The sequence below is a fragment of the Aythya ferina genome, assembly GCF_964211825.1.
Source record: "Aythya ferina genome assembly, chromosome: 27".
In the NCBI taxonomy this organism is placed as follows: domain Eukaryota; kingdom Metazoa; phylum Chordata; class Aves; order Anseriformes; family Anatidae; genus Aythya; species Aythya ferina.
The window spans coordinates 993,201-1,020,165 of NC_140310.1; the positions used below are offsets into that span (position 1 = coordinate 993,201).

The 26,965-nt window shown below is 44.2% G+C and overlaps 1 protein-coding gene across 9 annotated transcripts in view; it reads left to right on the forward strand.

Moving 5' to 3' along the window:
• AAK1 (AP2 associated kinase 1) overlaps positions 1 to 26,965 on the forward strand; it is an 89,408-nt gene that overhangs the window by 9,329 nt on the left and 53,114 nt on the right. For all 9 annotated transcript variants that reach the window (XM_084499688.1, XM_084499689.1, XM_084499690.1 and 6 more), the window contains exons 3-5: positions 18,625 to 18,743; positions 20,708 to 20,816; positions 24,188 to 24,330. In XM_084499688.1, coding sequence (XP_084355814.1) covers positions 18,625 to 18,743; positions 20,708 to 20,816; positions 24,188 to 24,330 — 371 coding nt within the window. The remainder of the gene's footprint in view (positions 1 to 18,624; positions 18,744 to 20,707; positions 20,817 to 24,187; positions 24,331 to 26,965) is intronic.

Consider the following 26,965-nt stretch of genomic DNA (forward strand, 5'->3'; position numbering starts at 1 on the left):
GTAGATCTGCTCCATGTGGGACCCATGGGCTGCAGGGAGACAGCGTGCTCCACCAGGAGCCTTGCCACAGGGGACTTCTGCTCTGGTGCCTGGAGCACCTCCTGCACTCCTTCTGCACAGACCTTGGTGGCTGCAGAGAGCTTTCTCACTCCTCCCTGTCCCAGCTGCTCTTGTTCAGCAGTTTTTTTCCCTTTCTTACAGAGGCTCTCACGAAGGCGCTGCCACCATCGCTTTTTGGCTCAGCTCTGGGCAGCAGTGGGTCTCTTTGGAGCCCTCTGGAACCAGCCTGTATCTAACGTGGGGCAGCTGCTGTATTCTCATCACAGAAGACACCCCTGCAGCACCCTGCTACCAGAACCTGTCCACGTAAACTCAGTACATATGTATACACTTGCACATTAACACCCTTGCCTTTCTTTTTCAGCTGGATATCGTAGCACATCTTGTTAGGCATAAGCAGAGCATGCAGAGAGTGAATAACAAATGGCACTGTGAGATTCAGCACAAATAGACAAGAGCTGTTGGGTGGAGGGAAGAGGCAGTGGGATGTTTTCTGGGGAGAGATTTGGGTTAAGGGCAGAGATACAGGATGGTTCAGTGGCTGGGAGAGAAATATTCTTTCCATGTAGGATCCCTGTTGCTTTGACTAGTGTTCTGCAAATGTTCCATTAGGTAATGTACATGCTTGAGAGGTGTCTGCCATACTCAACTGATGCCTGTGTGACATAGTTCCCACCTTGTGGTGCAGGCAGTGTCAGCAGGATGCTCGTAACCATGTTGGGGAGTAGGTGGTCCAGAGACCAGCTGATGTGCACTGCATACTGCCAGAAATTTCAGCAAGCTCATCTTGCAAAGTTGGGTGTTCTGACCCGCTCTCATTAGTGGCTGTGTATTCATGACAGCCCTGTTACGAATAAGTGAATTCAGACACGTGTAAGATGACACAAGAAGCCAGACCCAGTTGTCAGCTGGTGTGATCCTGCTCTCTTCTTTGGTTGTGCTTGTGAGGGGAATTAAAGTGCATCACAGAGCACTAGTGTGTGGAGTGTGGAATAGCAAAGGGTAAAGGAGAGGTAGTACGGCAGAGAGAAAGGGAAGGGACAGTACAGACTTGGGTCAGACTTGGTACTGGGGTGCCTTGAGTGCATTTTCCTGGAAGTCAGAGCCTTCTTTTGGCCTTTACGTGTGGCTTTTACCATAGGAGGTGTTCTTACAGGTAGATGATTAATACATGAATGTACCTTTCCGTTTCTCTACCTGATTACCAGTTGTGGTTTGAACTGTTGTGCTCTCTGCTCTTCAGAGAATGTAAGGGTCTCCGCGTACTAGGTATCATTCAACCTGTGGTTCTGTGCATGGTTGTTCCCCTTCTCTTCTCTGCAAAGTAGACAAACAGATGATAGAAGAAAGGTTTAACAAAGTATTTTACAAATGAGAAACTGAAGCCCATGAAGACATATTGATTTGATAAGGGCTACACAGGCAAGCAGTGACAAAGCCTTGTATTAAATGCAAATGTAACTCCTTGTCTGGTTCTTTAACCACAGTGTCGTTAATATTCATGACTGCATAGAATTGAGGAATTTTTATCATGGATTAGGGCCTGGTGTGACATGCTGCAGACACAGAACAAAGACCGTCCGTGCTCCTGGGAGGTGCCTGGCTGCCCTCGCTTGTGCCTGCTGAGGCTCAGCATTTTTGTGTGGTACAGATACAAGCTTGTGTGCCACTTTTTAGGAGTCATGTTCAGAAAGCAGCATCTCTAGGTGCCAGCAGCAGTAATCTTACAGCAGATCATGACGTGATAATTAATGCACAGTATCTTCTAATGATCTGTTGTTATTCAGAGACCACATGAAGCGCACAAACTCAACCTTGCTCACATAGCATTCAACAGAACATGTGACAGGATTAAACATGTATTGGATTTTTTTAAATTAAAATGATGCTATTTTTGGAGTGGGACAGATGGTGATTTTCTACCTTTTGCTTTTGTTTTAAAATTTAACAACATAAGAAGCACTTTGTACCTTTGAAGCTTTTTTGTCACCGAGCAGGCTAGAAATGTCTATGCCAGTATATAATATCTAAGTTGGGCTTCTCAAGCAGTTATATAATTTCATTAGAGCTGATGAATTCAACCCCTAATATTATGGGATTTATGAGTAACAGTCACAAGACTGCAGTTTTGGACCCCTGCAACCCTTTCCTGTTCTGGACATCTGACAAATGAACAGCCAGGCATGTGCCTATTCATATCTTTCCTTCCTCACTGATGTATATGTGGAAAAACTCGAAGCCCTGCTGCATGTAGGGGTGACTTTTAAATGTGTTTTTTTGTTTGTTTGTTTGTTCTCTTTTTCCTCCTCTCCCTTGGCTGAATGATAAATACGGTATGCTCCTGACTAACTGGTGGTTTGAATTCCCTGAGAGCTGTCTGGCCTGATAGTAGATACCTCTCTCCATCCTTGGCATGTACTGAGGAGTTGAAAAGTTCATTGCTGTCTTCAGGGTTTGATTAGCATATTCTCTTGCAGAGAAGTGTTATGTAGTCCTTAACTGGTGGTTTTGTGTTACACAGTGAGGTGGCACTTCTATGGCTCACGAGTATACCTATAGTCATACTGGAGAACTAAAAAGGTTGAAGTCTGGATTCCTGGGTTTAAGTGGAAGAAACTTGTTTAAAACAAACCTGCGTATGCTGTTGTGGAGGCCTTATAGTATCACATGGGCTGTAAGCTGGAGCGTTTCCTAGAATGTATGCATTAGGGTATCTCTTGTCTTTTAATGCTTTTAATGCTGTTTTGCTCAGTAGAGATGTCTGGGTGCTACCATAGTAATCAAAATTCCTAAATGTCTAACTTGTCTGTTGCCATGAGCTCTCTTTGGAACCTTGCATAATCGCTTCTCAAATGGCACTTGCTGTTTCCATAGCACTTAAGGGCTCCAGTAAGCCCAATCTGGTTGGCCCCTGCAAGCAAGTCCAGTTTAAAAAAAAAAAAAAAAAAAAAAAAATGTCCCTGCCCTAGCCAGTCTTGGTTTCTCATTCCGCTATGGCTACAGACCTGCTCTCTGCTCAGCTAGTGTTGTTTTTCTCTCCAGCCCTGTCAGTGCAATTCTCTACTTCTTTGCCTCTTCCAGTGCAGTTTTTCAACTGCATGCAGTTGCAGCAGCCTCTTGCTGGTTTTGTGGTTCGAGTCATGTTTACTCAGAAAGTCATGCTCTGCTGCATGTTTATGCCATTGCTAATTTCACTTGGAGGTGAACGAGGTCTGAGATGTTGTTAGCAGCTGCTTGGAATAATAGCAGCTGAAACGTGCTTTTTAGAGAGCTGACTGATAACAAATGTTGTTGTTTTTTTAAAGATGCGAGTTATTCAAGACATGTTAATTTTTATTTATCTATTTATGTCTTACAGTGGAAGTTCACCAGTTGTTGCAATAGTGGGAGCTGAATCTGTCTTGCTGAGTAACCTACTTGGAGGCAGTGTACCTTGCTGCACAGTAATTAAACACTGCTCCGTCAGCTTCGAGTTTCCAAGTCTGCCCATCAGGGAGGAATCAAATGGAAGCACAAGACTGTAAAGCAGAGCACATGCCTAGCTAATCTACCCACATGAATATCTAAACTTGCTTCCTGTTTTGAAGCCTAATGCAATTCTGTAGCCTTTAGTGGGCTATTTGTTACAAATATTTATAACAGCAATTTCATTAGATTTAATACCCCTAAATCAGGGTGTTCAGGCTGAGAGCTATATTCTTGGAGGATGGGTAGTGTGAGAAGCTGTTGTAGCCCTTGGACTAGAACTTTTTAAAAGTACGTTTAATGTACAGGATGATTCTTGCCCAGTGATTATTTCAGGCTTGATAACAGATTAATTTCCTTTCCTATTTCCCACCATTCCCTTCCCTCCTTTCTCTGCTGCCTTGTGACTTACAGGTTCCTTTTCTCACCTTCTCCATAGAGCTGCCAGGAGCCGAGGGAGTGTCATCTCGGGGAGAGGGGTAGATCTTGAAGACCTGTCACGAGATACGGCCCTGAAAATGTGGAGAAATTAAGTTCATCTGTTTTAAATCAGGCCCATCAAAATAAACCCTGGAAAAGTGAGGGAGAGGCACTTTAGCTTTTTCCATGTCATCAACGCACCGAAAATGCCTGCAATTTAAATGTTTTGTGGCTGTTTATGTTAAAGATAATTGTTCACCCTAAAATTCCCAACAAACCCTAGAGAACCAGTCATATTTTCCTAAACTTAGGAGAGGTAAAGACCGTGCTTCTGTTCTGCAGTGGGTAACGTTTTCGGTTGTATCATTCCACACAATTTAGGGTAGACACTCCTGACCGTGACTGCCACGCGAACATTAACTATGACATTCTACGTAAAAAGCACCCAGAAAGAGGGTGGAGCCTGTAAATCTAAATCTGCCTTGTCATGGCCTAGTTATTGCAGCAATGACACTAAGCGAGAGCCCTGTAATTATGTTGGTAATATTGGATAATCACATTAGGATTCTCAGCTATGGTAAGTCTATGTAGGGCTAACTAAGTCTCTGCTTCACTCTTGCTGAGAATCTGGCCCATCAGATCTACGTGAGCTTAAGCCTTTGTTTTACCTTGGGAGAAGTCCTTTGCTACGTTAAATATGTTAGATGCTCTATTAAAGTTTGTCTGGTGGTATTTAAAGACTAGATGTTAAGTAATGCTGCAGCTGGAGCTGAGAGAGCTACTGCTGTCCTGGGCAATGAGAGGAATCTTTAAATTACGGGGCTCTGGCTGCACACCTTGGGCTTTGCAGTTCTTTGCCTTGCTGGTGCCTGTTGTCTAATGGATGTGCATGACACTGGAGGGATTGTTGCTTCTTTTTTTCCCCCTTTCCCCCACCCACTGCATCAGCCGTGCAGTAGTTCCACTGTGTACCTGACACAAAGCTGATGCAGATGCTGGGCTCTCCAAGTCCAGTGAACTTGCTTAGCATGAAGCTGCTGAAGAGATTCTCTCTGGCCAGCAGCGGAAGCTTCTCTTGTTTTGAATGTTTGAATAAAATATGCAGACTGTATTGCTAATACGCGCAACATTACTTTGCAGAGACCAAATTGTTTCTAGCTGGAATGTGAGCTTTGTGGGGTATTTCTTGCTGCTTGAAATGCTTATCAGTGGTGGAAGAGAGCAGAGCCTGATGCCTGAGCCTTGAGACCTGGAGTTCCAGCACTGCATGTGCAGTTCTCCTGCCTGCCACAGGCTGTGTGAAACACAAGACTGAATGTGAGTTCAGGACTTTCTCTGCTCAGAACTGGTGTTGATATAAATATAAACCACGTGAACTGGGAATTTACCTTGATGTCCCAGGCCTGCTTTCCTGTATAGATGAATATCCGAAGGTTAAACTCCCAGAGCTGTATCTTTCCTCTTGGAAAGGAGCGTGGGGAGCTTCACAGGGTCTGCTCCTGGGTGTGAAAGGTCCTGCATTACTTTTTCCACCATATCATTTACTTCATAGCTACTAGGCCTGCAGAGATGATGGGCCTTGGTTCTCTGTGTTTTAGAGGCCTTGAGATGAAGGAAAACCCCAACAGTATGCAGAGACCAGTGGTCCATATTCCCAATACATAGAGTTCATCTTAATAGCTTGTTCCAAATGCTATTCTCACCAGTCAAAAGCAGCTAGGAGAGGCAGGGGCAGGCCTTGTCGGTTGAAGCAGTCCCTTAAACTTAGCATGGTTGTGCTTTTGCATAAGTCAAGGGACTTTTTTTGTTTTGTTTTAATAAACAAACAAACATCATCATCAACAACAACAAAAAAACCTAAAGCTTGTTATTTCCTTTGAGGGAGAAAATCTCAGCTGAGAATAGACCTGTTTAGTTTAGCATTATCTGCTTTTCTCAGCTGGAGAGTCTGTTGGCAGTGGATAAGGGTTTTTGTTTTGTTTTTGTTCAGAACTGAACTCTGGTGTTTAAAACACAGGCACACGCGTGCTGCTTGGAGTTAAAGGAGCCTGGTCTTCCTGGTTCTACAGAGACTACTTACTGCTTGTTCTGTTTTCTGTGTAGTGTCCCGTGTTTCACCCCTCTATTTTCATGGCCACCTTAAGAAAATTGTTCAAGTCAAATGTAGGGTTGTGAATTTTTCTCTGCCAGCCTGTTCTGTTTCAGCTGGTAACTGAGCACACCCTATCACTACTTTGTGCTTGAGCTTGCAGTTGGTTGATGCAGCTTAACCTAGGTAAAGAGAAACCTAATTTTGTAGCCTGGATCATGGGAAACAAACACCAATTACATTCATGTACTCCTGAGACATGATGCAAGCCTGTGACTCTAGGATAGGCTATGTGTTTTCTGTGTGCACAACCTGAGGGTGAAGTATCTTCACTTAAGGATGTAAAATAGCATGTAAACACCCTAGTGCAACTCAAGGATTATGGAACTGGGTGAGAGAGTGAGTCATGGGTATTAATTAAATTCCAAACCCCAAGTGTCACAATGAATGACACTTTAACATGTAGTAATAAACCATCAAAATACAAACACAAAGGAGAGCATTAATACAACCAGCACTGCTTCATGTCTTTAGTCTTCGTGCTAGGTAATCCAGAAGAGACCTGCTGGGTACCATACCTCCATCTTTGCAGGTGTCCTGGAGAAAAGGCTGGCAGTAGGTTGTTAATATCTGTGGAGTGTCGGGTAAGAAGCTGGGGCTGAAATCAAGTCAGTGGAGAGCTTGGTGAGACTTCCTGGTGGTGATGGTAACAGCACCCCAGGAATAACTGCTCAGAAGCATGCAGAGAATGTATAAATAGAGTGGTTAAAGAGGGGGGTTAGATGGGTGGTCAGGAGTGACTGTTGACATTGCCAGCCCTGCCTCCAAGCAGGAGACTGAGTCGGGTGCAATCCTGTGCCGGTGTGGTGTGGCGACCTAGGGCCTTCTTGTTCTGCTGAGGCAGGCCTGTGTTACTTACCAGCATCTTGGTAAGTGGAAAAAATTACAAGTCAGTGAAGACTGACTTTTTTTTGCCAAAGTCTTTACCAGCAAGAGCTCCAGCCACATGGCCCAGGCCCCAGAAGGCAAGAGCAGGGACTGGGAGAATGATGAACTACGTAGTGTAGGAGAAGATCAGGATCAAGACCATCCAAGGAACCTGAAGGTGCAGACATCAGTGGGGCCTGATGAGATACATCTGTGGGTCCTGAGGGAACTGGTGGATGTAGTTGCTAAGACACCGTCCATCATATTTGAGAAGTTGTGGGAGTCTGGTGAAGTTCCTGCTGAACTTTCAAGGGGAAACATAATGCCCATTTTAAAAAGGGAAGAAAGGAAGGACAGGGAACTACAGGCCAGCCAGTCTCACCTCTGTGACTGGCAAGATCATGGAGCAGATCCTCCTGGAAACTTGGCTAAGGCACATGGAAAATAAGAAGGTGATTGGTGACAGCCAGCATAGCTTCACTAAGGGCACATCGTGCCGGACAAATCTGGTGGTCTTCTGTGACAGGGTAACAGCATTGGTAGATAGAGGAAGAACAACTGGAAGAATATACCTGGACTTATGCAAAGTATTTGGCACTGTCCCCCGTGATATCCTTGTCTCTAAATTGGAGAGGCATGGATTTGATGGATGAACCATTTGGTGGGTAGGGAATTGGCTGGAGAGTTGCAATCCAAGAGTGGTGGCTGACAGCTCAATGTTCAGGTGAAAATCAGTAATGAGTAGTGTTCCTCAGGGGTCGGTATTGTGACTGGTGCTGTAACATCTTTGTCAGTGATGTGGACAGTGAAATTAAGTGCACCCTCAGCAAGTGTGCTGATGGCACAAAGCTGGGTGGTGCGGTCGACACGCTGGAGGGAAGGGATGTCATCCAGAGGAACCTGGACAGACTTCGAGGTGGGCCTGTGCAAATTTCATGAGGTAGGTCCAACAAGGCCAAGTGCAAGGTCCTGCATCTGGGCCTGGGCATTCCCAAGTACAAGCACAGGCTGGGTAGATAATGGATTGAGAGCAGCAATAAGTAGAAGGACCTGGGGATGCTGGTTGACAAGAAGCTTTACATGAACCAGCAATGTGTACTTGCAGCCCACAACGCCAGCCATGTCCTGGGCTGCATCGAAAGCAGTGTGGGCAGCAGGGGAGGGATGAAGGGGATTGTCCCTCTCTGTGCTGCTCTCGTGAGACCCCCCCTGGAGCTCCGAGGCCCCCAGCACAAGAAGGACATGGAAGTATTAGAAGGAATCCAGAGGAGCCCACAAGGATGATTGAGGGGCTGCAGCACCTCTGTTGTGAAGACAGGCTGAGGGAGATGGGCTTGTCCAGCATGGAGAAGAGAAGGCTCTGGGGAGACCTTAGAGTGGCCTGCTGGCCCCTAAAGGGGGCTGCAGGAAGGCTGGGGAGGGACTCTTGTCAGGGACTGTGGTGATAGGAGAAGGAGTAATAGCTTGAAAATAAAGGGGAGTAGGTTTAGATTAGGTATAAGGAAGAAATTCTGTCCTATGAGGGTTGTGGCACTGTAACAGAAGCTGTGGATGCCCTATCCCTGGAATTGCTCAAGGCCAGGCTGGATGGGGCTTTGGACAACCTGATCTAGTGGGAGATGTTCCTGCCCATGGCAGTGGGGTTGGAGTTAAATGATCTTTTAAAGTTCCTTCCAACCATTCTCTGATCCTATTGCAATTTGGAGACAGTGAAGTGAAAGTTGGTGACAGCCTACCTTGTCCATTAATCTTGTAGTTGTTGGCCTACCTGTATTCAACTTCTCTGGTTCTCACTGGGGCAAGAATAAACTCCTCTTTTTTATGCAAACTTATGTTAGTCATAAAGCTGTGAAACCGCTAGAAAGAAGTTTGACGGCCTCAAGTGCTCACTGTTTTGGATGCTGCTGAGGTGGAGATGACCATAAAAAAGAGAATATTTGAGGCCACCCTAGTGATCCTGCAGTTATCTGCTTAACTGCAGCAAGCCTGAAGTTTTCACGCAGGGAAAACTGAAATGCCCTTTGTCTGCAGACTCATAGTAGTAAATTAACTCCTACTGTCTCCTGGAAAAGCAGAGGGTGTAGGAAACACTATTGGACTGTATCTGTGGTTAATCTTAAAACAGACTGAAGAAAGTTTGTGAGTAACAGATTTAATGTTCACTTCTAAGACTAGATTCTTGTCTAGAGTCAGGGCCCTTTGCGATATGTGGTAGAACCAGGAAACCTCTGCAAATGTGTCTTCCTGTTAGTAATATGTTGTGCCATACCCAAGGGGTGTTGAGAGGGTTTTCTGGTGCAGTCCAGCTAGGGTGACAGAACAACAGGAGGTCTTTTATAGGACCTGCTGATCCTATTGACTTGAACTGTGTATTGGATATCAGGGGGTTGTTCTGTCTTGTTGCCAGCGTAGGTCTGTTTAGCAGGTATGCTACTTTCCTGCAAAAACCCTGCTGAAGTGCATTGTATGCAGAGAAGAAGGGAGCTTAGCTCTGAGGGTGTGCCCTGGAAGGCCTGTGTCTGAAAGGATTGATGTTGCCAACTCTGCTGGTACCCGAATCTGTTGCTAGAAGCCGGGCGACGTCGAAGTCCTCAGCTGTTTGAGGAGGAAAAAACAAGGGAGCACCCTGGGGACAGCAGCAAGCAGCTGATGCTGCCCACAGCCATGTGCTGCTGCCTGTGCCAGCAGCAGTTTCCCAGCAGCAGCTGGGAGGAGATGGGGAGCGGGCTGGTGTCACTGCCTTGCTGCAAGTGGCTGTAGTCTGGGGGTTTTTTTCTGGCCTTTCTCTGGTTGAACACCTGGAGGTGCCAAAGCAAATCTTACAGCGCAAATCTGCTTTCTGGAAATGGCCCCCAGGGCTCTTGTCTGCAAGGCAGATGTCTGTGATGTGAGCTGTGTAAGCATGCCTTTGCTTTCTACTGCTGCCATAACCCGTGTGTTCTTATACTGACTTGTGTGTTCTTTGCTCAGGTACTATTTTTTTTTTTTTTTTGCCTTTTTTGTTAATCCTAGGCTCTCCTGCATTAGTCCTGTAAAAGACCAGGATGTGAGGCAAAGAAGACATATTTGCAAATTGCTTGTGTTTCTGACAGTCTCCATCTCAGGGAAGTGGGAGCAGAGAGAACGTTCCAGGTTGAAATCAGCAAATCTGGAATTTATGAGTATCTTCTGGACTTTCTTTGACCAGTGATACAGCAGTGATCTTGAGCATTATGCCCTGACACAAAGCCTGACTCATCACTGTGGCTTCTTAACTAAACCTCGAAAGACTTTAAAAACAAGTCCTGAGGGGGTGGTTGTGTTTTTGTTGGTTTTTTTTTTTTAAATGACTTATTTAAAGATGTTAATGCTGGCATCACTCTGTAACTCTAAGGGCATTGTAGATGATTGATAAAGCAGAAGAATAATGTGCAGTGTATCCTGACTGTTCCAATTCCCTGTTATGTATCAAGGGCAGAGCACTTCGCAATACCGATCCCAGTTTGTGGGAGGATTTTTAAATAAAAACAGGTAATATTAGAACACAAAACTTATTTTGGGGTGAAATATCCTGTCCTGAAAACAAAGAGCTCAGAACTGATGAAGAAGTTGTATCCAAAGGGGAAAAATGGTATTTGAGATGATACCTATTTTAATACCCTTCTGCTGGGCAATGAAAGAGTGGAATAAAAGATAGCAGAAAATATAGTAGTGCAGATTAATACTGACAAAAGTAGTGCCTAACACAGCTGAGTAGTGGAACTACAGTTAAAATTAAAAGCCTGTATAAAGATAAATTTGCAAATATGTGTGGAGGATAATGCAAGATCACACAAGACATGATCAGTAAGGGACTATTTCCTAAGCTTTCCTCCCCATTATCGTCATATTCTTGGGATCGAGTGTTGTGGCTTCTACAGGCAGTGCTGGCTGAGCCTCCTTTTGACAGCAGAGCTTGTCACAAAGATTTGATGCTTTCTAGAAGTAATGGGAGGTTTCTCTGACTGTCTCTGTGGCTTAGCACCCCTAATGCATGTCTCAGGAGAGTATTTTAGGGGACCTTGTGTGTTTTTTGTCTTGTCATCTTGTCAGATGAGTCACTTGTCCGTCTTTATCCTTGCTTTATAGGTGGGGAGAACTGAGACTGTTCATTCTTGAAAACTAGCACTGAGAGCTGCAGGAGAGAAGTACTGGTACATTGGAGTGCTTTTCCTTGATGTGCTTGCAGAGCTTGATGCTAGTGTTGGCTGAACTTGGCTGTTGTCTAAAATAATTACAGATGGTAGTATTGCCAAACTTTGTCCAAACTATTTTTCTTGGCCTTTTTTGTTTATAGTGAAGGATAAGTGATTCCAAAGTGAAGGTTTGCTGAAGCTATCTTTGTTCATGGAAATGATGCCCTGGTACTTCGGTGCTTCATGACCAAGAATGACTGTTGTGTATATACAAATGGAGGAAAACATCTGTTGTGTTAAACAGCAGCATGCTATCCCAGGTGAAGAGAGGTGTTGGAGGTGTGCAGGGTGGCTTTCCCAGTACAGCAGCAAAGAGAAAATGGCTCTGGGGTTGCCAAGTGATGCTGTCTAGTAAAGGGTAATGCTGTATCTGTGTGTTGTGGCTGCAGCCATGGAAAAAGAAGTGCTGGGAACTATGTTTTATTAAGTCTTTGGGAATGGTGAAGTTAGAAACACCCTAATCAAAGAGAGTCGATACGGTTTTCCTGTAAACGGATCACAGCATTCTGACCAGGGGGTGGGAGGATATTGGGCTTGCCTCTTGTACTTAAGAAAGTAAATGCCAAGGAAGTTCTTCTGGCTTGTGAGATAAGGCAAAATATGACATAATTCTTGATTGGTTAGAATCGATAAGCATTTGGATTGTGCAAATAAGGAGTGACTTTGTGCCTGGTTCGGCAAAGCACTTATAATGAAGTATCTGCTGGCATAATCAGGGCTTAAAGTGCCTTGCTGGCTGTCCCTGGAGATGAAATTTTCCTGGGACAGTTGTTGGGGGCATCTGCAAAGTACTTGGCTGTCCCTTTATCTTCCATACTAAAGCACTGTGGGCTGTCCTGAACACACAGCTTTGAGGTGGATGAGATAAAGCTAAAACACAGAAGGCTGGAAACAGTTTGGAAAACCACATGCATTGTTTGTCCTGCTCAGAAAAGAATTTCACCCTTGAAGAATAAAGTTTTTAGTGGCAACCAGGACGTTTATCTGGAACTCCCACAGTTCCTGATATTGTTAATTTGTTTGTAGAAGGGCAGCGGAGAAAATTCAAAATGAAGCAGTGATTTTTAGAGGTGGAATTAATGGTGAGATAGTTGGCTCCTTCAGGCCTGCTGACTTGCCTGCCTTAACTGAAAAGAGGAGTGATTCTTCCTTCTCAAACTTTTCTTCTTTGTATTATCAAGCATGGCCTTGGAAAGAGATATAGAGGTTGTGATCTAAGACAAAACTTTAAACTGTTTGTGCAGGGAATGCTTATCTGTGCCATGGAGGTGTTTTTTGCTGTTACTGCAGAGCTCAAACGTGCATGTAGGAGATCATCATGCTACACGTCTTGTTGCTGTTTTCATGTCTTTGGGAGGCACATTCTGTGTGGGTTGTAAAAAAAAAAAAAAAAAAAAAAAGGTATCCTGCCTGATAGTGTTTGGGTGAAGCTATTTCTGGTTTTGCAGCTTATCTGATGGCTCCTAGTGGAGGATCAGCATAGCCAGGCAACGTGGAAAATGCTGTGTGCTTCACCAGTGGCTAGTGAAAGGGGCTTTGGTCCTGTGTGCTCTGCGAAATCTCACCTGCTTTCAGTTCATGTGTACAGGGCAGAGTCTGACCAGTCTTCTGGGCTCTGATTAACCCCGGTGAAGAGATCTGTCGAACTGGTGCTTCCAAAGCTGTCAGCTGCAGAGGGTTTTGCTGGGTTACACGTGCTTTCATTGGCTCAGCATGAGTGCCGTGAGGCTTGTTGTGGGGGCCTGTTGTCTGACAGGCACAAAATCTAGCAGCGGTACTGCCTTGTTTCCTTCTCTGCTGTTGAGGTAGTTACCTGAAAGGGTGTGGGAGAAGGTGGAGCAGCAGAACTTAATGGAGCTCAAACAGCTGGGTAAGCAATTGTGTGGGGAGATACAGTAAGGTGCTGGTAGGAGGGGGCCCTCGGGGCAAACCATTTCTGATGGCTTTCCCCACCATCACCAGCAGCGTTGTGCCAGACCGACAAGGACAAGGTGGACCTGCTTGTCCAGCAGACGCAGGCAGTGCCAGAGGGCAGTCGTGTTCATCAGGGTAAGGGGGGCGGCGTTCAATGCTACGCAGCTGTCCGCTCTAGCAGTGCTCACTGAGCTCAACTCAGTTGTGTTCACCAGTGAAAGGCAGCTCTGGAAGAGCCTGTCACAAAAGGGTGATGGAGAGAGCAACAAATTTCTCTCAATTTCCTCACCATAGGATTAGTTCGTGCAGCTTGCTGGGAAGTAATATCTTGTGCTTGTTTTTAGATAGGCATTGCTGGCTGCTGTGGAGTGCTGGTTGTGGGAGCTTTTAGTCCAGTATGCTTGAATTACTTAAATGCAGCAATGCTATCTTATTACCTCGCTCCACTCCTGTGAGGAGCTAAGAGAGGGGATCACGTGCAGCTTTTGCAGCTGGTTTTACCTAGTTCAGAAGTGCTTGCCTAGCTGTGAAGAGTTCTGCATCCTGCTGGAATTACAGAAGGGCAGAAAAAATGACGGCCAGTGCTGGAAACCAGCCAGTATGCTGACACAAGCCTACATGGAAAAATGCTCTGGCATCTGTATTGACTGGGGATAATTGGAGTTTCCCTTTTTTTTTTCAGCTTATCCTAGAACCAGTTAGTAGCAACAGTCAGGCAAGGAGTGCATAGTGAGAGAGCTGCATTCCTGTGCTGCTGTGGTGGCAGCTGCAGGCTGAAGTGTGGCCGGCAGTGATGTTTCCCGAGGTACTTGTGGCTGTTGCCAGCTCTGAGGTGATGGTGATTGCAACACTGACTGTTTACTGCCTGCTCCACAGTATTAGTATGCCTTAAGAGGGGCATATAAATAACTTTTTGTCTCTTAGAATGAGCACTTTATTTTAGCTTCTGCTGCCTTGTGCAGGAAAAATTTCATGTCCTTTATAACTCTTAGTCACAGGCACTTGTTTGGGAATGTAATGGAAAACTGTCCTCTGAACTGACTTTCAGGCTTATTTTTTTGTTTTTCTCTCTGGATTTATTTGCTGTATTGCATCCGAAGTGCAAATTAGTCCCTTGTCTTTCCCTTTCCATACCTGTACTGGAAAAAAGCTCTACCTGGGAAGATGCGAGGGTGTTCCTAGTGCCTGGGTTTCTTTGCTTCCAAGCTGTGCTGTTGTGTGACCATGGCCTTGTGCAGCACAACTTTCTGACTACATCTGAGGCAGCAGAGGCTCTTGAGCTGACCTTGGCTGGCTTGGGCATAAATCCTGGTGTGTCTGTGTGTTGTACTGGAGCTGGCGCATTGCGTTACAGCTGGCAGTTTCTGGCTGTTGAAAGGGTTGTCTTGCTTGCTGGTCACCGAGAATAGAAGTTTAATGTTCCTGTAATGTGCATCTGGTGGTGCCTCATAATAAGTGCTTGTCAATTTGCCTCTGATCTATTTCCTTTTATCTTTGTCCAGATTTAGCAAAATTGGGGGTTGGACTGGGATAAACCAGGAAGAAGCTGGTTGTGGTCTGAGACCCTGGGAGCTGAGGCATGTGGGGTGGTGATGGTACAGATAGGTATTGTGCAAGGGGAAGGGATAAACAGTGGGGAGTTCACAAGGTAGTAGCTAAAATGTACTAGTTTTAATGTTGTTCTGAAAAAAACATCCAAGTTCAGTTAAATGCTGCGTGAGTGGTGTAAGCAAAACATGCGTGTTCAGCGCAGCAGTGAGCACGTCTCCCTGGCAGCCAGCAGGAGCCGGGCAGCACCTGGCCTCAGTGCTGCAGCCCGCAGGAGAGGATGCCCATCAGCTTCTGCGAACAAATCTCTCGTCGACGGAGTAACGCTGTGTGGTAGGTGAGAGAAAACTCTTAAGTCCATTCAAAGTCTTCCCAAGGCAGTGTGGGCTGCGGTCCGGGTGCTTGATTGCTTGGTGCCTTCCTGGGCTGTGCTGAGCAGCCGCGCTGCCTGGGGCTCTGTGACGCTGCCAGGTGAAGGTTTCAGCCATCTGCTGGGTCCTCCTGCTCTCTGTCATACTTTGCTGAGAGGTGAGCTGCTTCTTGTGCCTGCTGCTTACCAAGGAAGTTGTTGCTGTGGGAGTACAGAAGCCAGTCTGGAGGTGCTCGACCTTCACAAAATTATTCCAAATGTCCTGCAAACGGACTTCGATCTTGTTTTCCTTGAAGCTGTTTGTGTATGAGCAATGCAGCAAGCAGTTGCTGTTATTTGAACTTCTCTCTCCCTTTCTGCTTCCTTCATCCTCCTGCCTTTTTGCTGAGTGCTTTGCAGTCCTGCTCTCTGCATACAAGGCTGATGGTGCTGAAGCCAATTAGCAGCAGAAGGTGTAATAAATGCTGAGGAATTCAAATTGAGGTGGCATTTTCCACACCTTCTCAGATTTTAAAACGTGCAGTGGCTACCTGAGGGAAGTTAGATGTTCTTGATGTTGCTGTGCCTTTCTGGACTACATCCGGGTACAGCAAAAAATTGGGCTGTTAACTGTTACTTGGAGGGAGTATTATGCCCTATTTTAACTAAGGCAATTGGAGCAGAGGACATAATAGTTGCTTAGAAAGTAAAACTTAGACATCCTCTCTTGAATGGATGTGGATCATCAAGTCTTGCATCTCATATAGCACAGATGCTTACTGTAGGTTCCTGTATAAAAATTGCTATATGTAGCCTGATTAAATCAATACTTGTTTTCTCTGGAGAGAAGCATGCTGCTTTTACTAGTAGCAAAATTGCCATGATTTAATCAGCTGTCAGTGGGAGTTTAATAATAAAGTAACCAAATTGGTAGGTGTGTTTGCAGGCAAAATAAGTTAAATGATTTTGAACAGCTTCCATTTGTGGTGGTGTCAGCTGAAGTTTTCAGGAGTTGAAGATAAGGAAGAGAAGGACACAAGAAGGTAATTTTCCTTTGACTTGTGTAGGAACATCAGATGCACGCCAATTTCTCAGCAAACTCTGCAGCCATCTTCCTTGGGAGCAGTTCCACCTGATGTATGCAGCTCTTGCTTGCTCCACTTGGAAGATGCTCCAGGCCGTATTTCTGTCAGGTCCCAATATGCTGGTGTTGCAGGCCTGTATCAGAAAGTATTTTTTAATTCTTAATTTCTCTTTTCTTTGAGCTGTTGGGGTGGTTTATCTCTGTTGCAGAGGCTGTAGTTTCCTTTGCCAGTTGGCCCTGTTTGCTTGTAAGAAAACCTGCATGATGCACATATCCTAGAAAGGGTGCTCTAGGAGTGCAGTGGTTAATTAGTACAGGATCCAGAGTAGAGGAAAGGTACCTTGCACAACACTCTGCTGATGAGATCTGTGGCTGGTGTGAAGAGTTACCAGCCCCACCTCAGCTGAAGCAAATATTTAGAACAAGATGGTCCTTGAATTTAGTGGATCTGTAGTTTTTGTTTTTTTAAAAAAATAAAGTGTCAATTGATCTATTTTTGCTGCTGCTCAGCATGTGTTCTTGTCTGCTGAGCGTGGTACAGTGAGCAGAGAGAGGGTGTCCTGCTGGCCTCCTGGCCTGGCGGGAGGAGCTGTGAGAAGAGAAATGAGCCCCTGGAGAGGAGGGGAGGCTTCTGGTGGACAACTTCGGAGTTTCTCATTTTAAAATAAACACAGGTCTTGTGATTCACTAAACATTTTGATGGTGACTGAGGCTCTGTAATAAAACTAAAAACAGTGTTTTCCCTAGAATTTCTATGGTCCATAGAAATATTATACAGAAAAAAAAAGCCCAAACCTGATCTCTCCGATGATTTTTAAAAGTGTGATATTTTAAGAAGGTGGGAAAGTGATGCTGATTATGAGTTCCTTATTTCTTACAGCTCCATTACAGGCTATAAGGTGTGTGTGTGGAATCCGTTGCATGCTGTCTTGCTTTCTTCAGCATAGACATCCATTGGGCTAAAGATAGTACAGTGCAATGTGCAGATTTGTTCCCCAGGAATGAGACAAATGTGACCAGGATAGGACAAAAAGGCTGCGGGTTTAGGAGTTCTTAAAAATGACGTGTAATTTGAGATGCTCAACTTGAAGCAGCTTAAGGGAGAGAGACAGGGTTATTTTTGTGTCTGAATTTGAGCAAAGAAATTAGGCCCTCCAGAGCTACAAGGGTTTTCAACCCACTCTAGCAGGACTGAGCAGCATGTGTATGGCTTTCTGTGTCCCAGGGCCATGTCCCATTTTTCTGAATTTGAATATCCATTTTACAGACTGGTTACAGTTCTTTAAGAACCTGAATTGAGATCTTCCCACTTGCCTCTCCCCACACACCAGTGACATCTTTTTGCAGTTTCTCTGGGGCAGCTCTGCATTACCTCTGCTCCTAAAAGTCAGCGAGGCTTCCCTGGAAAACCCACTGGGTCTGGTTCCCATGACAAATTATGACATGCAAAACGAAGTCCTTTACTAAGAGATCGCCGTTTAGCAGCCCTGGCATGGATGTACGTTATCTGCACGCAACTCTTCTATGCTTGTTTTGGAAGATGGGCTTTGGAGTGTCCAACCCATTTGTTGGTCAGTGAGGAGGGCTGTACTTTGAACGTAGCAGTGTTGCCTGTTCATTTGTTCCTTTTCGATCTTTTCTTAGTAAAAACAAATTCCAGTTCTAGTAAAAGCTTCAATGGGCCTTTTGGCTGTATCTGATTTGTGAACAGCTTGTAAGCACCAGTTGTTGCAAGATTGGTGTTGTCAAATGCAATATATTGTAACACTAAGTCTTACAGAAATGGGGTTTGTTTTGCTTGTTGAATTTTATATGACAGAATGGAGCTTATCTGAGTGCCAAATAACCATTAGTAATAATTACGTACAAACATGTCAAATCTAATCATGTATGTATTGTTGATCAGGTGGTTTCTGGCAGCCTTTAAAGAATGGGATATGGTAAGAATCATTTTAAGGCTCAAACCCTGTAAATGGGAGCTCTTTGGGACGTGACTGAGTTTTTATAGAATCACTACTCTTGGTGATTTCTTGGTGGACCACAAAATGAATTATTTTTTTCTTGTTCTGTCCTTCTTTTAAAAGCACTAACATCAAATCATGTGTGGGAGATAGATTTCTTCTGTTTCTTACATTACAAAGCTGGTTTGTGCAACTTAGATGCTTCAAAAGTTGAGGAGCCTTTTATATTCAGGCCTTTAGTAATTCATTAAATGATCTGGAGCTCTGATTTCTGTCCAAGGCGGTGTTGCTGTTTATACTTCATCTTTCTGCATTGTAGTGGAAATTGGTGGAGCAATGAAGGACTGTCTGACAGGACAAGAACCAGTGTAATTGCTTGTTATTACTGAGATGTTAAATGTCTATGCAGAGCTGGAGTCTCTGCAGCTATGGAGATGTAAGGGGTGCTGCCACCATGATGCTGTTAGTAGCTGTGGTGTGTCTTCCCTCTTCTGACTGTACTCAGAAGGCAGGTGGAGGCAAGGACAAGGGTTGGAAACAAGAACTGAGAAGTTTCTTTTGTACTGAATGGGATAACTTTATGTTTTCTGCAGGTGGATTTGCAATAGTGTTTCTTGTGAGGACTAACAATGGGATGAAATGTGCCCTGAAGCGGATGTATGTCAATAACGAATACGACTTGCAAGTCTGCAAAAGAGAAATCCAAATCATGGTAAGTCAACACTTTGTGGTGGGGACCCTGACTAGGAGGGGAATGTCGTGAGAGCCCGGTCACCTTCTGCCTTCGAGCTGTGTAGTGTTGCATCACAAACTGTGGGTGTTAGTAAAATTGTCATTCTTCTAGAAAGACCCAGCTCTTAGAGTTGCACAGCTATGTGAAAAATATTAGATTGAATTGTTTAAAACCTAAATTGTTTTAGTGGTCAAGAAAAACACAGCAGCTGAAAAGGCAGAGGGAATCTCAGGAAAAGGAGGGGATTAAAAATCTTCTATGTCAACACCAGACTTGGTGGGAAAGGGAAGAGCTGAAGAAGTGTGTGTGGTTGGGGGTGTTTCTCTTCTAGATTTCATCTCGAAGGCTAATAATTCTGATACAGCAGTTTCTGAACTCAAATCACTACGCAAATGGAAGACTTCCATGCCAAGATGAATTTGTCACAACAGCTTCTAATCTTTTGGTTTAGGATGAGGGCCATATCAGTATTGGTGAAGCTTATGGGTTGAAACCAGTATGTGTGGGGTCGTTATTGCCTTGGCTTGTTTCTGTAGATTATTGGATGCAAGGCATTAGGTAATAGGATAGCTATTTTAGTAGTTGTTTTAAACAATTATTAATCTCTGAACAGATAAAAAGTTGAGATCTAAATGGATTTGGTTAGTCTTGCTCGGAGCATAATGAATGTGGGAAGTGCCACTTTTGAAATTGTATTTGCAAGGTATAAATGAATGTTTTAAGTAACTGAAGTGGTGGAGAAAATAGAAAATATGCATTCTGCTAATTGATAATGTGAAGTATTTGTTTGGGATAGACTTCTTATCAGAAGCTCTTACCTGTAGCAATTCGGAGTTTTTTTTTAAAGTAGCTTTTAATTAGGTTAATACCTTCAAAGCCAACTTCTGGATTTTGTGAGATAGTGCAGTGAGGTTTTGGGGCATACTTTGTCATCACCATAGCTAATGCTACATGGGAAAGGTTGAGATTAGATCTTACATCAAAGGTTTTAACTGTGCTCACAAAGCTTGTTTACTTGGATTTTAATTGCCAGTGCTTTCCATTGTCTCTATCTTTTTGGTGTCTCTTTGAAATGTGTGGCTAACCTGGGAAGCAAATGCAAGAAGTGTCCTTCTGACATGCTCACTCTCATATTGAATCTTATCATAAGCACTAATCTTTGTGAAAAACAAGTACATCAGTAAAAGGAAATTTTATTTCCTAGCTTTTGTGCAGTAAAGAAGCATTTTAAAGTTAGCTTTCTGCAACACTGCAGAATTACTGAGGAGAGCAAAATGTTACCAGCAAAATCTAGATTTCTTTTGCTGGTAAAGCTGAGCACAGCATGGGAGTGGCTGTCACACCTGAAAATGTCTGTAACTCTGGCAGTCACAAAAATGACTTCCCTGCATATTCAGCATGTCATAGGTAAGTCAACAGTATGAGAACTTGTGCTTTAATCCATCAAGGCGTGTAAAATAAGGTACTTCTAAAACCAAGCTAACTTTTGTTTTTTTAATTACCTGAGTGGTTTTTAAGCATGCAAAGATTTGTGATAATGTTTTTTAGTGGAAGAGAGAGGAAGGAGAGGAGAAAAGTAAGCAAAACATGCGTTGTACACAGCCACTGCAAAACATCTGCTTTGTTTCCCCCCCCTACATAGAGGAGGAGCAGTTGCAGTGAGCTTGGCCTGGGCCATCCAAGGGAACATCCAAAAATCTGGACTTACTGACCCCTGAATAAGTTAGTTCAATAGGTTGGTTGGTTCTCTGTTGTTTGTCTCAGCTCCTTCTGGAAGGAGAACAGGTAGAGATAGACCTTCGATTTGATCGAGTTGTATGCAATGATTAATCCAAAGTGGCAAAAGCTTGGCAGGGAAAGAACTAGGAAAGCTGTGCATTGTAGATCAAAGTGCTACTCATTCTATATGGCTGTCTTATGCTTTGAATATATGTACCTTGCAGCGGGATCTGTCTGGCCATAAGAACATTGTCGGATACATTGATTCCAGTATCAACTCAGTAAGCAGTGGTGATGTTTGGGAAGTGCTGATACTAATGGACTTCTGCCGAGGTGAGTGTGGGCTCACAGTGTTCCTTGCTGGTAGACAGGCCCTTTCCAGTGCTCACAGGGAACTTGCACAAGTCAAGTGGGTTTTTGTTTGTTGGGTTTGGTTGTCTTTTTTGTTTGTTTTTTAAATGAAAGGATCAAGCAACTTTATTCCTAGGCCTGGTCCATCATTCAGTACCAAAGAACTGTTTTGAACAATGCAAAGCTAGACTGAATGTAGAGAATTGGATGATATGTGAGGCTCTGATAGGACTGTTACCGCTTTTGCCACTGCCCAGGATGGCTCTAGATCCTTTCCCTTGTGAAAGGAACCCTTCAGTATATATTGCAGTTTTCTATAGGCTGGCCACACAAAAAGTTGCTCTCCTATAGCAGTTAGGCTGTGGAATGAAATTGCTCTTCACAGTATGTTATACTGCAAGCTTTTTCTGTTTCAGTTTGACTTAGGATTATTCTTGAAGAAGCTTGAAATGGGTAATGTGAAGCCAAAAAGCATTACTTTTACCTCTGACCTTTGTGCTCGTCTCTCTCTATCCAGACAGACTCTTCCACTTTTTTTTCAGATGTCCCAAAGCTTTTATCTCCTCAGAATTAAACCTTGCAAGAGGGCTCAATGACAACAGAAAGGGCTTCTTCAAATACATTGCAGATAAAAACTAACACTAGAGTCAATGTGGGCCCACTGATGAGTGAGGTGGGTGCCCTGGTGACAGAAAATAAAGAGGAGGCAGAGTTACTGAATGCTTTTTTTTTTTTTGTCTCTGTCTATAATGCTGGAGGCTGTCCTGTGAAGCACCGTATCTCTGAGGTCCCAGAGGAAATCAGGATAAAGGAAGAGTTTGCCTCAGTTAATGAGGACTGGGTTAAGGACCAATTAAGCAATTTGTACATCCATAAGTCCATGGGTCCTGATGGGATGCACCCATGGGTGTTGAGGGAGCTGGCAGAAGTCATTGCTAGGCCACTCTCAATCATCTTTGGTAAGTCATGTGCATTGGGAGAGGTGCCTGAGGACTGGAGGAAAACAAATGTCACTCCAGTCTTCAAAAAGGGCAAGAAGGAGGACTCAAGTAACTATAGGCCGGTCAACCTCACCTCCATCCCTGGTAAGGTGATGGAACAACTTGTCCTTGGCTCTGTCTCTAGGCGTATCAAGGATAAGAGGGTATTAGGGGCAGTCAGCATGGCTTCACCAAGGGGAAGTCATGCTTAATCAACCTGATAGCCTTTTATGAAGACGTAACCAGGTGGAGGGATGATGGTGTAAAGCAGTGGACGTGACTATCTTGATTTCAGTAAAGCTTTTGACACAGTCTCCCACAGCATCCTCACAGCTAAACTGAGGATGTGTGGTCTGGACAATTGGGTAGTGAGGTGAACTGCCTGAAGAAAAGAAGCCAGAGGGTTGTGGTCAATGGGATGGAATCAAGCTGGAGACCTGTAGCTAGTGGACCCTCAAGGGTCAGTGCTAGCACCAGCATTGTTCAATATATTCATCAGCAACTTGGATGAGGAAACAGAGTGCACTGTCAGCAAGTTTGCTGATGACACTGAACAGGAAGGAGTGGCTGACACTCCAGAAGGCTGTGCTGCCATCCAGTGGGACCTCAACAGGTTGGAGAATTGGGTGGGGAGAAGTTTAATGAAATATAATGAGGTCAAGTGTAGAGTCCTGCATCTGGGCAAGAACAACTCCAGACACCAAGATAAGTTGGGGTGCCCTGCTGGAAAGCAGTGAAGGGGGGTCCTGGTGGACAGTTGGATGACCATGAGCCAGCACTGTGCCCTTGTGGCCAAGAAGGCCGATGATATTCTGGGGTGTATGAGAAGGGGTATGATTAGTAAGTCAAGAGAGATTCTCCTCCCCCTCTACTCTGCCCTGGTGAGACCACATCTAGTATATTGCAGCCAGTTCTGGGCCCCTCAGTTCAAGAAGGACAGGGAACTGTTTGAGAGAGTCCAGCACAGAACAACGAGAATGATTAAGGGAGTGGAGCATCTCCCTTATGAGGAAAGGCTGAGGGAACTGTGCCTCTTTAGCTTGGAGAAGAGGAGACTGAGGGATGACCTTATTCATGTTTAGAAATCTGTAAAGAGTGGGTGTCAGGAGGATGCAGCCAGGCTCTTCTGGCTGACATCCAGTCATAGGACAAGGGGCAATGGGTGCAAGCTGGAACATAGGAGGTTCCGCTTAAATATGAGACAAAGCTTTTTTACAGTGAGGCTGACAGAACTCTGGAACAGGCTGCCCTGGGGGGTTGTGAAGTCTCCTTCTCTGGAGACATTCAAAACCCACCTGGACGTGTTCCTGTGTGACCTGATCTAGGTGTCCCTGCTCCAGCAGGGGGATTGGACTAGATGGTCTTTAAAGGTCCCTTCTGATCCCTAGCATTCTGTGATATATTGAATTTCCCCTCGTTACTCTCAGTCTGTGATGAACAGCTGCTTAAACCAAGTTAATGCATCTTTATGTGCAGAACTGCACTCATTTTGAGCGCAAAATATTCACAGCTGTACTACTTATTGGGCTCAGCTTTTCTTTAGAACTTTTGTACCTTGGTTATGAAGTTTTCCAACACTTACGTTAAACAATACAGTTCCCTTTGCCAATGGTTCAGAAATGTACTGTTGTGTTTTGTTTGTTTTTTTTCCCCTCTGTGTATTGAAGATGTTTAGAGGGGGAAGAACTTCTCTGTGGATTTTTTTTTTTTTTTTTTAAATCCTTGACAGCAAGAGAATCTCAAAGTTGAGGCAAATCCAGGACTCATTCAAAGAGTAACAAATGTGGAAGGTTCCACTTGTACAGACAGATTTTGCCAGTCTATGATTTTGGCCAAACTACTTAGTAACGTATGTTTTATGGAGTCTTTTTCCTCCCTCTTGCAGACTGTTTTGTGGACTGTGGGTGCCCCACATTCAGCATTATATTCATCTAGTCTGACAAAAACTTTTACTTTTGAGGACGAAAGAAAAAACATTGCTTATTCAGAATTATATTTCAGTGTTAACACAGCGAGGTGATGAGGGCCTTAGAAGGTAACTTGCTGCTGTTGAAGCGTAGTCCAAAGACAAAATAAGATGCGTCGTCTGCTGGCAGATGTGAAAAATCCCCTTGGATTTAGGCGAAGAGGAAAGAAAATTAAACAAGATGACGAAGCAGGTTCCCAAAAACCTCGTGGGGAGGTCGGGGAGCGGGGGAGAGAGAGAAGCTTGTTACAAACTTTGAATTTGAACTCATGAATGTTGTGTGCTGACTGTGCAGCCACAGTTCAGTGAGCAGTCTAAGACAAAGTAGGTCTGGTAGGACTGGGGCTTGGACAAGACTGGATCCGATTTGGCACACTTGCTCTCATTCTTGGCATTTTTCTCCTCAGGAGGGCAGGTGGTGAACCTCATGAACCAACGCCTGCAGACAGGTTTCACTGAGAATGAGGTCCTGCAGATCTTTTGTGACACCTGTGAAGCTGTAGCGAGGCTGCATCAGTGTAAAACACCAATAATCCACAGGGATCTGAAGGTGAGTTATAGACTGCAGTAATACAGGAGAGCATGTGCATGCTTACACCATGGCAGACAGGCTTTGAAAGCTGGTCCTATGTTTCTGTCCTTAGTAATAAGGGAAAGTTGGGTATAAATGCCTCTCTCTCTTGAAAGATTTGGGGGGAAAAAATGTCTCTCGTTGTGGCTTACTGTATGTTTGCCATCTATAGATCTACTTTATAAACACAAATATTTGAATAATTCTGTTTGCACAGATGTGCCAGAATGTATCTGATGAATTATTCACAGTGACTTTCTACCACCTGAAATGCTGTTGATATTATAAGGTAGTTCACAAAAAGTGTGCTGTAAATCCGTTTCCTGGACCCACATTAAAAGGATCACCCCAGAGATGTTGGCCTTGGGTCAGGACTTCTTAGAAGCTTTTGAAACTGGTCTCTAGCTGTTGACCGTGCAAGCGAATTCTAATGCTCTGCACTCAGATGGGAACAAAGCAAAGCTAGCAGGGAGAGCATTTGAAAAATCCCACACCTATAATCAAACACAAAAAGACCTTCCCTTTTCTTCTCAACTAGATCATAAAATGCATTAATAATATATTCACGCAAGCCTTCTTCTTGGCTGTACGTTTGAAATTCAGATGTGCTTTGTGGGTCAGTCTGCTTTCAGAGCCCTCAACAGATGCTTGTTTCATGCTGCTGGCTATTGTTTTATAGGAGCAAAAGACTTGTGTGCTAAGAACAACCAGGCAGCGCAGGGGAAAAAATCCTCAGGGTCTGGTATGCTTTAGTGTGTTTCAACTGATCATGACCCCATTGCTCAGTTAGTTTGAATGTATGAAACAAGTCTGACATCTGTTTTTCTAGAGTGCTGTGAAATGGGTGGAGTCCCATGGATTTGAGGACTGAATTTAAGCCTATGGACATCTTCCAGAAATTTGAACAGGCAAGGAAAGTTGGGGTGAGAGAATAAGGCTTAGGAGCAAGAGCATCTTCAGTTGACATTAACCCCTGCTATTATGTTTTTAGCTTCAAATCCTTCCTTTTTTTTCTTTTTTTTTGTTTAAAAAACAACAACAACAACAACAACAACAAAACTTGTTGTGTAGTAAGTGAATGATTTCATCCACATCTGTAATGAATTAGTAATTTAATCTTTAGTATTACTTTCTATATTGAAATGAACTCTCAAGTTCTGGTTCTCTTGGTTGGTAATTTGTGCCTGAGGTTAGAGACCTGGCTTTTCTCTGTTTTAAGACATGTTTTTATAGAGCGCCTTGGGTTGGAAGAGACCTTAAAGATCACTTAGTTCCAACCCCACTGCCATGGGCAACAATGCAATCCATTAGATTAGGTTGCCCAGGGCCTTGTCTAACCTGGTCTTGAATACCTCCACAGATTGGAGCATCTACAGTTTCTCGGGACATCCTGTTCCAGTGCCTTGCCACCATCTGAGTGAAGAAATTCCTCTTAACCTCTAATCTAGGTCTCCCCTCTTTCAGTTTAAAACCACTCCCCCCTCATTCCATCATTGCCTGCCTGAGCAAAAAGTTGCTCTTTTTTTTTTTTTTTTTTTTAATAAGCCCCCTTCAAGTACTGAAAAGCTGCAATGAGGTCTCCATGAAGCTTTCACCTCTTTAGGCTGAACAGCCCCAGCTTTCTCAGCCTTTCTTTATAGGAGAGGTGCTCCATCCCTCTGATCAACTTTTTGGCCCTCCTCTGGACCTGCTCTAAGAGCCCCACATCCTTTCTGTGATGGGGGCCCCAGACCTGGACGCAGCACTCCAAGGGAGGCTTCACAGGGGCAGAGCACAGGGGACAATCACCTATCGAAGAACAGGAAAATGTTGACTTTGTAGACAGACTTTTTTTCTGCCTTCCAGCTCTTTGATTTTACTCTTAACAGTGGAGGTTCTTGCCCTGAGGGGTCTGCCAGCAGAAGAGATTCATGAATAGTCTGTAAGCCCTTTCAGTCAAATTCAGCTCTATTACTTTGTGACCTTGATTTTGAGTTAATCCAGCAGGCTTTTTCTGAAGCAGAATGACCTGTTGTCATGAAAAAGATGGTACCTAGCCCCTGTGTTCATGTATAAGGTTTTCATTCCTGACCTGTTAACTATCAGGAGGTGTGTCGGTGTGCACCTGTGTGCTTACAGCTGAATGATATACTGTACAGGATGTGCTGGTTAGTTTCATTTGCTTTGATTGCCACAAACACAAGTGTACACTGATTCCACATTTTCCTGAGAAAAAATATAAAATTTGGAACATTCTCAGATACCTCTACTGTAGTTAGACCCACATATAGGCTGTGTAAACAAGGCAGTAGGATTGCATCATGTACTGACCTTTGCTTGTTCTTGCAGCTATTTTCCTCAGCCTCAGGGTTAATAGGCCACCGATGCTGCAGGGCATTACCTAAAGTTTATTTTTGTTCCTCTCTCACTGGAGTAAGAATGCTTCCTGTGCCTCTAGTTTGGGCCTTTTAACAGCAAAGAACAAATGACCAAGCCTTTTGACTGTCTGTTGTATTTCCCTGGCTGTGCAGTCTCTGCTTCTGTGTTGGAATCTGTCTAGAGAAAACTGTCAGACCCTGGAGGGAGTTGTATTTAGTGAGGTGGAAGGGGTGGAAGAATTTATCTAGTGGCAATG